Source organism: Phalaenopsis equestris, unplaced genomic scaffold (genome assembly GCF_001263595.1).
Source record: "Phalaenopsis equestris unplaced genomic scaffold, ASM126359v1 Scaffold000002, whole genome shotgun sequence".
Taxonomy (NCBI): domain Eukaryota; kingdom Viridiplantae; phylum Streptophyta; class Magnoliopsida; order Asparagales; family Orchidaceae; genus Phalaenopsis; species Phalaenopsis equestris.
The window spans coordinates 71,779,141-71,792,533 of record NW_018164444.1 but is presented as its reverse complement, the minus strand read 5'-3'; the positions used below and the strand labels follow the sequence as shown (position 1 = coordinate 71,792,533).

General features: G+C 36.2%; 1 protein-coding gene across 1 annotated transcript; it reads right to left on the bottom strand.

Moving 5' to 3' along the window:
• Positions 1 to 8,416: 8,416 nt before the first annotated feature.
• LOC110019981 (putative disease resistance protein RGA4) lies at positions 8,417 to 12,028 on the bottom strand. The gene is given in 2 exon segments (XM_020717906.1): positions 8,417 to 11,304; positions 11,306 to 12,028. Coding segments are annotated over 2 exon segments (3,561 nt in total). The 5' UTR covers positions 11,979 to 12,028.
• Between the last annotated feature and the right edge of the window lie 1,365 nt (positions 12,029 to 13,393).

The window sequence follows — 13,393 nt, the reverse complement described above, 5'->3', positions numbered from 1 at the left end:
CACGCCGGTGGTAGAGCAAAATGATATTCCATCCTACGACATCAGGACCCAATCCTGGGACCCGATAAACTGTAGGATGACAATATCATTCACCGACACAAGACTAGCGGGGGACCCATACCTTCTTAAGTTGTTGGCGGTCCTATGCTCGACGACGTGATCGACTCGTGGACAAGTATACTTTTTTAAAATATATAAAACAAATTGGTAAGAACAGTTACAATATTTTTACTACAAAATTGATACTTCCTTTTTGTATGCCTAAAATTCTTGTGCATGTTAAAATATAAATTTTAAATATGTTACAACTTGGTTGTCCACTTGTTGATTACTGATACCAGGCTAAGGAGTACCCTCCTAAGTTATGTTTAGTAGGACACATTTCTAGTTGAGTGACGGGTTTTATGCATTCAGGTGACCGATAGTAGTCTTCGACGTCCCTCGAGTACAAATATATTATATTTGAGTCTAGCCCAGACCCGAGTGCATGCGGTCCCCTCTTTTTGGATTTTTTCATATGTTTTATTGGAATTTTTGGGCAAAGCACTCGTGATCCTTTTTTCCGGGATCTTCCTGAGATTTTGATAATTTTCTTGGAATTGTCATTTGTCGATTTTTCCCGAGTTTTTCGTTGTGGGTCATTTGTCAATTTTCTCGAGTTTTCCAGGAAATGTTTCTTTTGTTTATACAGTAAATACCAACCTGCTTAAAGGAGCAACAGACCTCCCAGATACAGATTTGATTTACATTACAGTATTTTACTTCACAGCATGTTATAATGTTCTTCTTTACTGTGCTTTCTACTGCTCCTTTTCTTTTATGCTGCATGTTTTATTGTTTTGTTAACACACTATACATTAGTATAGGAAAACCAAATGATTGCATGTACCCTTTAAAACTAATATCAAACCCGAAGGAGCTACGACGAGGAGCTTGGAGCAAACACCGTGGGCAGCACGACGAAGACATTCAGAAGAACAACGTCAAAACAGCAAAACAGATTCACATCACTAATCACGTTCCTTAGTTTAAATAACTACTCATAGGATTTCGAGGTGGTTTGTCTAGCGCAGCGTAAACCCTCACATATCATTTTTAGGCTTTTGCATAACCCTGTTGTGCAATTATAAGTCCTAACACTTTATAATTCCGAGATTACTGTACGGTACATTGTAAATCCTCTTATCTTTTTAGGTCATTTGCACGATCGAATATCGTGCGAATATAGGTCCTAAATTCTAAATAAATTGCAGGATTAAACATAAAATAAAATCATTTCAAAGATATAAAGTAATTCTAAATAAATTGCAGGATTAAAAATAAAATAAAATCATTTCAAAGATATAAAGTCAAACAATAGGATACTTGGGAGATCACCGAGGTTCTCCCTGGAACTGTGATATCCCCTACTCTTCGCCCCTTTGGATTCCATAAAATAACTGTTCCTATTTGAGCCACTCCCGTTTGATTTTCCCATGTCCAATCTTGGAAACCTAAACTTTGAAATCTGGAAGGTAAAACCACTGATCTTAATCGAGAGTTTTCATAAGTAACCCCAATCATTTAAGATGTAATTAACTATAGGGGTTTGTCTCTATAAAGAACTTGGAACCCAGATAAAATAAACCCTATCTAATATTTATATTATGTAGGAGAACTTGTTGGCCTCATATAAAAATGTTTCGCAGACCAAACTGATGTCACAAATTCTTTAGTTTAGGTGATTGAGTCTACTACAAGTGATATGTTTATTCTTCGGGATAAGTGTATTACTTGTGGTATTGTGCTCAATCATCCAAACTATTCAAAATATGAGACCTGTTTGGTCTCATCTCTTTTCAGAATTAAAGAAAAAACATATTACTTAAAAAAAAAAAATCAAAATCACATATTTATATTTAAACTATTTTCATATCTACAACATTATCTTTTTTTTCAAAACCAGAAAATTAAAACGGCAGACAGAGTCTTAGAGGCTGTGAAACACCCCCACCTTGCCCCGCTTTATATATATATATCTTGGTTCTTATATTGTATGCCTTGGGCATGTACCAGTCTGTATTGAACACATAGCAAAAGAGAGGCCATCCAGGAGATCCCCTAGGCTCATATGACTCATCATAGCTGTTGAGAATTTTAGGGTGAAGAAAACCAAGAATCGACACAAATCCAGAAGAAAACACAAAGATTTAATGAGGTTCGACAAAGATGTCAATATTATCGGGAGCAAAGCAGCAACTTTCATTAAATTTTAAAAAAGAGTACAGAATCATCCTAGGGTTACAAACAAGCATATATATATATATAATCCTGGAGTACAATATGTAATTATAAAATTACCCTCGTACCGTACCGCGGGAGTGTTGCCCCTGCCACCCCAACCCACATAACGTAACTCCCTCAATTTCACAGATGCTTTCGCTCGCTCCACCAGCTGGCTCACTCCATTCCGCTCCAACATCTGTCCCTTATCTGGTATATGAGTCATACCTAAAAAATCTCCACCTTGACGAATATTCAGCCCTTTAGGAGAAAATATACCTGAGAGTTACACATGCACCAATGTGGGTTGGGTCACCATGCTTCTCTAGCAACTGTGAATATTCAACAAGTCCAAGAAATGCAAGAACTTGGTGATAGTAACTGGTTTGGTCAACATATCAGCTGCATTTTCATCAGTATGAACCTTCTGCAATAGCATCTCACAAGAAGTAATCAATTCTCTGATCTTGTGATACCTGACATCAATATGCTTAGTTCTCGCATGGTACACCTGGTTCTTAGCCAAATAAATAGCACTTTGACTATCACATTGCAACTGAACTCCACCTTATTTAACACCCAATTCCTTTACTAGCCCATTAAGCCATAAAGCTTCTTTAGCAGCTTCAATTACTATCATGTACTCAGCTTCAGTTGTAGATAATGCCACAATAGACTTGAACTGTTGATTTCCAACATATAGACCCTCCACCAAGAGTAAACACATACCTAACTGTAGACCTTATGATAACCAAATCACCTGCATAGTCTGAATCCAAGTACTACATAATTGAATGATCATCCTGCTGACTATCAAAAATAATTTTATGTTCTACAATACCTTTAAGATACCTGAAAATCCACTTGGCTGCTTCCCAATGTCGTCTTCCAGGTTTAGAGATGTATTTGCAGACTTGACTAACAACATGAGTTAAATCAGGGCGAGTACTTATCATTGCATACATCAAGCTGTCAACTGCACTAGCATATGGAACCTTTGCCATGTCTTTGATTTCCCAATCTGTCTTCAGGCACTGTTATGAAAAAAGCTTAAAATGATTTGCCATTTGAGTGCTCACAGGCTTTGTTTTGCTCATCTCAAACCCGTACAACACTTTCTAAACATAGTCTCGTTGAGATAAACACAGTCGTCTTGAGTCTTTATCTCGATGAATCTCTATTCCAAGAATCTTCTTTGTAGGACCCAAATATTTTATGTCAAATTCCTAGCTCAATAAAGCTTTCAAACCACAGACATCATGCATATTCTTTGCAACAATCAATATGTCATCAACTTACAGTAACAGAAAAATAATAGAACCATCATCAAGACTCTTAATATAAACACAACAATCATACTCACATCGTTTGTAGTCAATCTAAATCATGTAGAAGTCAAACAACTCATACCATTGTTTTGAAGATTGTTTCAACACATACAATGATTTCTTTAATCTGCAAACCAAATGCTCCTGTCTAGGTTGAGTGAACCCTTCTGGCTGCTCCATGTAAATCTGCTCCTCTAAATCACCATGCAAGAATGTAGTTTTAACATTCATATGCTCCAAATGCAAATCCCAAATAGCTACTAATGCAAACACTGCTCTGATTGAGTATGTCTGACCACGGGAGAAGAAATTTCATCATAATCTTCCCATTCTGCTGTGAAAATTCCTTTATTGTCAATCGAGTCTTGAACTTCTTCTCAAAATAGCAGCAACAGTTCAAGAATGTTATGTATCTAAATATAGAAGTTTAGGTGATAGACATGTAATTACTAAGAATTGCGTGGTATTCATGTAAATGCTACAAATAAATTTCCAGGAAGGAGCAAAGTCCAACTTTGATGCTAATTAATTACCTTTGATGATTACTATGAAATTTTATAACCATCTTATAGCATCAATTTATAACTATTATTATTATAAAATATTCTCATTATTAAGAGTATTTTTATTTACTATATTTTTTGGCGACTCTGCTATTATTTATATATAAGCACAACCTTCTATCAACACATTATTTGGTTCAATAAATATGCGTCGAATATCAAAATAAGCCCCCAACAATTCCATGTGATAATTTAATCCAAACATGTCATTTCTTTAATTTAATCATTCACTTATATAGAAATTTGATCTAGAATGATCCCCCAAACATTTTAGAGATGAGATTGCGAACAATTTTGCATCACAATTAGCAAGAAACATTTTAGAATCAATTTTACATAATCGAGAGACTATATTAGAAAAATGCAATACTTTGTTCTCCTATAATTTATAAATAGGACCTTTTATGTACAATAAGACTCAAGTCATTTTAGCTCTCCCCTTCTCTTGTAAATAAACCTTTTAATGTATGAAATGGGTTTAAGAGCACGGGAAATATCCTCACTTCGCCCCGCTTCACGACGCCACCTTTTCTCTCTCTCTCTTTCTCGGTTTTAATGCTCTATGCCTTGGGCATGTACCACTGACAATTCTGTAAATAAGGGACAGATGCTGGAGCGAAACGGAGCAAGCCAGCGGAGAGGAGCTCGCGAGCTAGCATAGGTGGATAAAACTTTTGGTGTGGGATATGTAAATACATAAGAATTGTGTGATAATAAAATATGTTTTCTACATTTAGTCGAAGATTTTGTTCAGGATAAAACTTTTGGGTTTTTTTCTTCTAACCCAATGCATGGTTTTCTCAGGACCTTCAAAAACCTGAAGCTAAAATTCTTGGCGGTCGTGTTGTTGGTGGAATCACTCAGCGTTTCTCTGCTCCAGCTGGTTCTCCGCCCTCCCCTCACAGCTGTAGCACAGTAATGGCAATTAATTGTGAATGGCTAATGCCTAAACTTTTTGATATTTACATATCTAACAGAAAGATTTACATAAATACCACTCAATTCTCATGAATTTACATATCTAACACCTATACTTCAATTTTTACATATATATCACCTACCTATATGTGGGAATGTGTATTTCACTTTTTAAAAGTTAAAATAGTGATATTTTTTATGTGATTTGAAAGATTTGGCCGCTATATTTTTATCAATACATATATATATATATATAGTTTTTAAGATTTATAAGTTATCAAATTTATATCGAGCTATTTGCTAAGTAATAAATAAGCATATTTACAAACATAAGTGCACAAATAGATTGGTTTAATTTATTCATTAATATAAAAAATTTTTAGAATAGTATTCAAATTTATTTAATAGTGTAGATAAATGTTAAAATTTCAGAATAATGAGAAATAAAGTGAAATAATTTTTATTGTTTCATTGATATGAACGGAGGAATAAATAACCCTTACAAGTATCTTATAATTGAAAAAATAACAAAAAAAAACGATATGAAAGGAAAAATATATCACATGATATCTCCAATAATTAATTCATATTGATTATTACAGGATATAGGAAATAACATAAAATATGAAAACAAATAATTCATAATCTAAGCAAATAAATATAAAATAGGAAAAAAAATATCTCCTTATTCTAAGAAAATAATTTATTCCTCATAATCTTCTATAAGAATAAATTATTTCATATTATAATTCTTAACACTCCCCCTCAAGTTTGTAATGTAAGTTAATAATTCCTAACTTGCTGAGTAATCAAGAAAAATTGGTCGTTTGGATTATCGAATTAGCTAGATTTAGGCTTGACTAAATTTTTAGTTTTGTCTGTCATGTGTTTAGGCGTAGAAGAGAGATTCAGGCTTGGCTGAATTTGCTAGATTCAGGCTTCGCTGAATTTTAAATGATATCTCCAATAATTAATTCATATTGATTATTACAAGATATAGGAAATAACATAAAATATGAAAACAAATAATTCATAATCTAAGGAAATAAATATAAAATAGAAAAGAAAATATCTCCTTATTCTAAGAAAATAATTTATTACTCATAATTTTCTATAGGAATAAATTATTTAATATTATAATTTGTAACACTCCCCCTCAAATTTGGAATGTATGTTAATAACTCCTAACTTGCTGAGTAGTCAAGAAAAATTGGTCGTTGGTATTATCAAATTAGCTAGATTCAGGCTTGACTGAATTTTTAGTTTTGTCTGTCATGTGTTTAGGCGTAGAAGAGAGATTCAGGCTTGGCTGAATTTACTAGATTCAGACTTCGCTGAATTTTATTTTTTGGCATATGGTTCGGCGTAGAAGAGATATTCTGGCTTAACTGAATTTGTTGGATTCAGACTTCGCTAAATTTTGAGTTTTGCAAGGAAAGAGACAACCTACAGGAAAACTGACTCTTAGTTGATCTCGGTTGTCGTTGGTTGCAAAGAAAACATGTAAATCACACCCAGTAAATTCTGCTGACAGAGAAAGCAGCAGCAGAAAGGGCGGCTGGAAATAGAGCTCCCTCCGACGCTTGGGCCAGGGAAGAAAAAATACTGCAAGAGAAGTGATCGGCTGGAAACACAGCTCCTCCTGACGCTTGGGCAAGAAAGAAAAAATACCACAGAAGAAATGACCGGCTGGAAACGCAGCTCCCCCTGACGCTTGGATAGGGAAAAAATACTGCAGAAAAAAACATTGGCGATGGATTTTGTCGGCATTATCTGATCGACAACAGCGAATGGGGCGGGTGGCGACGTCGATGGTGCCACCATGGCTGTAGCCCCTGCTAACAACCCCCTTCTTCTCGATTTGTTTGGCTCGTGTTGACGTCTTGCACAACGAAAGCAACATGTTCTGTCTCGACTGAAGGGATGCCGACTATAGATTTTCTGAATGCCAGCAGAGTCGAAGCTCTCGGTTCAGGAAGGGTCGGTCAGCAAACAAAGCTTGCAGGGAGAGAAAAAACGTTGTTTCAAATACCGAGATGAGTGCCCCCTCACTTCCCACACAGATGATGACAGGAAGGGAGTCCAACAATTCTCAAAGGAGGACCAGTGGCTTGAGTACGAAATTAAGCTCTGATACCATGTTGAAATTCAGAATAATGCGGAATAAAGTGAAATACTTCTTATTATTTCATTGATATGAACGAATGTATAAATAAATCTTACAAGAATCCGATAATAGAAAAAATAATAAAAAAGAAACGATATGAAAGGAAAGATATATCATCTGATATCTTCAATAATTAATTCATATTAATTATTAGGAGATATAGGAAATAACATAAAATAAAAAAACAAATAATTCCTAATCTAAGGAAATAAATATAGAATAGGAAAGGAAATATTTCCTTATTCTAAGAAAATAATTTATTCCTCATAACTTCTTATAGGAATAAATTATTTTCTATTATAATTCTTAACAATAAATAAATGTAATTGAGTTTTATATCACTATATAAATGAGTATTGAATTAATCGTAGAGTGCACAAGTTTTCCTTATAATACTTGGCACTGATTTTGTTTTTATAGAGTTTAATCGGATCACTTGTTATTGAATGTTAAGAACTCAATAACTATATACTCATGTGGATTGTGGTGAATTTTTTATTTTTTATTTTTTGGTATGCGAGCTTCGAACAAAAGACCTTCCAGTGCGAAAGGAAATGCCCAACTACCAGGTCACCATCTCATCTATATTGTAGTGGATATCTAATATATAATTGGAGAGACAAAGATAAACATTAATAATTTTGTAAATAAAAATTGTGCAAAAATCTCACTTTCTCTCTATCCCTCCCTCCAAAATAAATAATTTAAATTTAATGTGATTTAAAACACCTAGATCTAATCTAAAACCATTAATGATAATTAATCCCAAGACTCACTACAATTGTAGATAAGAATTGACAACCAACTGAAGAATCACTTTATAAATAAGATAAATAGGAAAGAAAAAAAAATTTAATGTGAGCGAGAATTTGAGAAATGGACCTAAAATATCACAATCATCAAAATATACCACACTTACATGAACTATCGTTCTATGAGAGCTATAATTCAATCTTAGAACACATTAGATAAAATCCAGATTACTCTTTAAAGGTTCATAAAAAGACAGTGATTGCAAATTACAATAAGCATCCACATAACACAATAAAGAACATGAATCTAACTAAACAAGTTTTCACATACTGATTGGAAGAGATTGATTTAGAATTACATGAACTACACAAAAACTCAAATAAGCTATGTTGACGTGTATTATGCGGACCACTCCTCTCCTTCCTCTACGAAATATAAACATAAGGAATGAGTGCAATCTTGTGCCAATCAGATCCTGAAAGCTCTTCATAGCGCTCCATCAATTCTTGTTGACAGTCATGTATTGTCAGATATACCAAGGAGTGAGGGAGGTTTGGTAGTTCTCGGAGTTTAGGAACTTTTATGATGTAAAGTTTTTGGAGAGAAGATAGGGTTGCAAGGGAAGAAGGCTGGCAATCTAGTTGAGCGAGATCATGTAGATACAACTCCAACAAAGAGTCAGGGAGGTCTGGCAATGATTTGAGGAGCGGAATTCCAACTAAGCGTAGCTGCTTGAGGGATGAGATGGCCGACAAAGAATATGGCAGGCACTGCAATGATTCGAGTTCTTGAAGCACTAAGTATTCCAGAGAGGTGGGTATGTTCAGCAACAACTCGAGTAGAGGAGCCATATACACATGTAGAGTCTTAAGTGAAGAGAGGCTTTTCAAGGAGGAAGGGAGAGACTTCAAGGATTTGAGCCTTCTTAAAAACAACTTACAAAGTGACGAGCTAACTTGCAGAAACCACTGTTCCACCTCAAATGGAAATGCAACCACCTCATCATTATCCTCAATTGTCAGCCGTTCCAAGGAGGTGATACTTCTCAGTGGCTCCATTAGCAACAAAGATGGATCAGTTATACTAAGATTGCCCAATATGAGTCGGAGATTCTCAATGAACTTTGCTTCTTGCAGTCCATTGAGAGAGAGAGAGATCAGAGCGGGGCAATTTTGAATTGTCAAGTTTCTCAGTGCTTCAAGTCTTACTATTTCATCAGCTAGAGGAAGAGATGCCAGGCATGGACAGCGACGGTTCAAAGCTTTCCACCCAATATTATTGATCGTTAATGTTTTGAGCTTAGGAGGGAAAAAGGGAAACTGATGCAAATTTGGGCAATCTATGAGGTAAAGCTGAGTAAAGCAAGGAAAGAAACCGTCATCTTCTGCTGCTCCGGCTGTATCAAACAAATCCTCTAATGCATCTAATTTTCTAATATGTAGCAGTTGCAGTGATGGAAACACACAATGTTTGGCTTTCCCTTGAAATTGGTGATTAAGACGCTTTGCTTTTGGCATGTTCCAAAGGAACAAACACTTGAGGAAGGGAAGCTGCCCAAAAGGCGGAAGAGTTTCCCACTCCAAACACTTATCTAGATGGATGAAGTTTAGATTGGAGATCAAATTGGCATTGTCCATCCACGTTGCAGACCTTGCACCCATATATGCATGTATGCAGAGTTTCTTTAGATTGTTTTGTGGTTGAAGATTTGCAAATACCTGCTCGTGAAAGGAGCAATCTACAATGTTCGATGGGGTTTGACTTACTAGCTCAGTGTCACCCCAATCTAAAGACAATTCCAAGAGGTTTCTCTTTTCACATAATTTGGCACTGCATGCCTCTTTGGCATCCTTCACACTTCCAAGAAATTTGATATTTAATAAGCGGAGATCGTTCATATGTTCCAGCTCCCCAATTCTATAACCATCTTCATTCTTAACATAAAACGCATCCAATTTTTGAAGAGAGTTTAACTTCCCAAACCCATGGATCCAAGAAAAGACATTCCGAGGCATTTCCATGTAACGCAAATTAGAAAGTTTATTAATGTCTCTTGGTAAGAGATCATTAGAAGGTATCACAGAATAAATTTGATAGATAATGAACTGCAAATGATACAGACTGCTTAAAGATCTTGGCAGTTGAGTAACATAACTTCTTGATATGTTCAAGTATCGAAGATGCATTAAATTTTCAATCGCCTCAGGTATTACTCTCAACGAGGGAGATCTTATGAACACCAAACGAATACTTGTCGATTCTTTAAAAATTTCAGTAAGTACATCAATAAAATCTTGATCTTCTCTGTCAAACCAAAAAAACATCGAACGCAAATTTTTTAATTCTCTAATTTTTCTCATGATTTGTAGATTTGTAGTTTGAATAGATAAGTGTCGAGTAGTTTTAGGAATATGAAAAGGCAACTTTATATTTTCCACAAAATGGAAGTATTCCTGTGCAGAAACAGATTGTGCCAATTCATGTAATAAGTCATGCATCTTGCAGGAATTATTATCAAAAGTCCGAGTATTTTCAAAGAAAGATTTTTTGACTAAAATATCAATATATCTTCTTCCGACATCTTCCATGATCTCTCCTGAATTGAAAGACGGCTGAATGAAACCCAATGCAATCCACATTCGGACTAAATCATTTTTATCAAAGCAATGATCTTGGGGGAATAATCCACAAAATACAAAACAAATTTGTAGATGTTTCTCGAGGTATTTATAACTTAGTCTCAAGATTGGCATGATGTTATTATGAACCTCCTCTGGTTCGGCACTTCCAATATCACTCTTTAAAATTCTTTTCCAATGCTCCACATTCAAGCTAGAATTTAGAACAGCACCAATGACCTTTGCTATCAATGGAGACCCCAAAAGCTTTTTAACCATGTTTCTAGCAATGCATCTTAATTGTTGATGATCATCACCGTTATTTTCATCAGCGAATGCATGGGTGTTAAGGAGCTGCAAACACTCATCTTCCTCCAAGCCCCCTAGTCTAAATGTTTCCTTCTTCATTCTAATCACCTTGGCAATCATCGATGCAGCTGAATCCATCCGAGTTGTGACCAAAATTTTACTCCCCAATTTTCCATAAGCCAGAGGGGAGAGCACGTTCTCCCATTTGCGTTTATCCCTCTCCTCCTCATCCTCCCAAATATCATCAAGAACAAGCAAGAACTTCTTGCACTGCACTTCAGACTTGAGATTCTCTTGAAGAACAGCAAGTGACTCAAGCCGAGGCCTCGTCTTCTTAACATGTTCCAACATATCAGCAATGACTTTTTTCGCATCAAAGTCCAAAGTTGTTGGAAACACAAAACCACATTTTAAGATCAAATTCGTCTTTCACATCTTGAAAGACATGGTGTAAGAGAGTGGTCTTCCCCATACCACCATGACCCACTATAGACAAAAGAGAAATGTTTTTGTTAGAACTAGTGCCGGTTAGATCTTCAATTGATGGTTCCTTCAACCAGCGCATAACAAACTCTTTTTCCTTGCCTCGACCGATGAAAACAAAACCAGGGTAGGATCCGCTTGCACGATCGTCGCAAAGCTGCTGCTCCTTCGCCTGCTGCACCTGCTTTGTTTCTATTAAAATAGGAAAGAAAGCACTTACCTCAGCCGAAACTTTATCAAGTTTCTGCACAGCCTCCACCAGCCTCTTCAAGTTGCAGTCAATTTTGAGGGCACGTCCGCCTAATTTGCGAAGTTTTCTAGCTCTTTCAAAAAGGAAACTAGTGGCGGCGGAACGCTTCTTTGTTTCCTCCATATTTTGTTCGGTCGCCCGTTCTTTGAGCTTCAGGTACTCAAACTCATCGAGCAAATCATCGGCCTCATCGATAGCATCTCGTAGCTGCCACATCCAGCTGTTGAGTGCCGAGTTCTGATCTGCGATGTGTGCTTCGTTGGAAGCAGAGAGGAGAGCTTGGATCTTGCAGTGATTCTCTCGCAGCCTTTGCAACTCCTTCTCCATGCTATTCTGCGATCCGAAATGGTATTGAAGGTACTCAACGCAGGTGTTGATGATTTGTTGATGATCTTATCCAAGATTTGGCCAATAAACAATTCTGCCATTGCACCGCAGAGGAGAGATTGTGGAAGAGAGTAAGATATGAAATCCGACTATGGGAAATTTCAATAAAAATATGAAATCAGATTACAATTCCTTTGTAATTTAATTTTTTTTTTAACCATTCCAATTGTTCTTTTCCGGCATTGAATCTTTCTATTCCAATACAAATGCGAGGAAATCGACGAATCATTAAAATCATAAAAAACACGAAAAAATCCCAAAAAGAGACCACGATCACAGCTTATATAGAACGCTGAGAACGCAAGACGGGATCACGGCTTATAGAGACCCGAAACTCCCATTTTTCATCTCCCGCTCCTCTCCTACCCAAAACTATTGAGGAAGGTAACTTCATGTCTTCTTTTTAGCATGGAGCGTCCGTCTCAGATTTACTAAATCCACCGATTCACGGGATTTAGTAAATCTGGGATTTAATTTAGGTTGAAATCCGGATTTATCAAATCTGAGGCTTTATTTTGTCCAAAATGACCATCTAGCAAGATACAGGTTAAATCCAGCTTAAATCCTGCTCTAAATCCGTTACCAGACCGGCCCTTCGTGATGGAAGCTGCCCAAAAGGCTGCAAGAGTTTGCCACTCCAAGCATTCATACACTTGGAAGTACTCAACTTATATGAGAAACTCTGCAGAAGTTGGATTTGGAAATAATTCAGAAACACTGCAGATCTCAACTAAGAGATGAGAAGGTGCTTGAAAATCGTAAAACACAACCTAAAAAAAATTGAAGATAATGTTATCAGTCGGAGGAGAAGCGTTGTATGAACATCAACAAAGACCTCTAAACTTCTGTGGGGAATATGTTTTGAAATGACGCAATAAATACAGTCCTTCATGCCTATACAAAGCTTTCCCCACAAAAGAAGAGAAACTATAAAAACAAATAATAAGATCTGATAGGCCCAATACCTTTGCTACCACCATAGATCCACCCAAAAAATTTCCCATAATATAGGATGCACCATATATGTCGCACTCCAAACTATTTTATCCAGGTCCAACAAAATTCAGGTCACAAATAACACCCCCATTGTTATCCATCTTCAATTTGTTAAGCAAGGAAATAGAAAGTCATTTCCTGCTGTTGCAGCAACAACAAAACAATTTCTTATATGTAGCACCTTTAGTGATGGAAGCACCCAAATAGGTGGAAGAGTTTGCCACTCCAAGCATTCATCCACTTGGAAGTACTCAGGATTGTTGATCACATGGATCATGTCGATCCATATGGCAAACCTGGCACCCATGTATGCATTTATCCTTGGCTGCTTTACAGCCTACTTATCAATATACTTTACG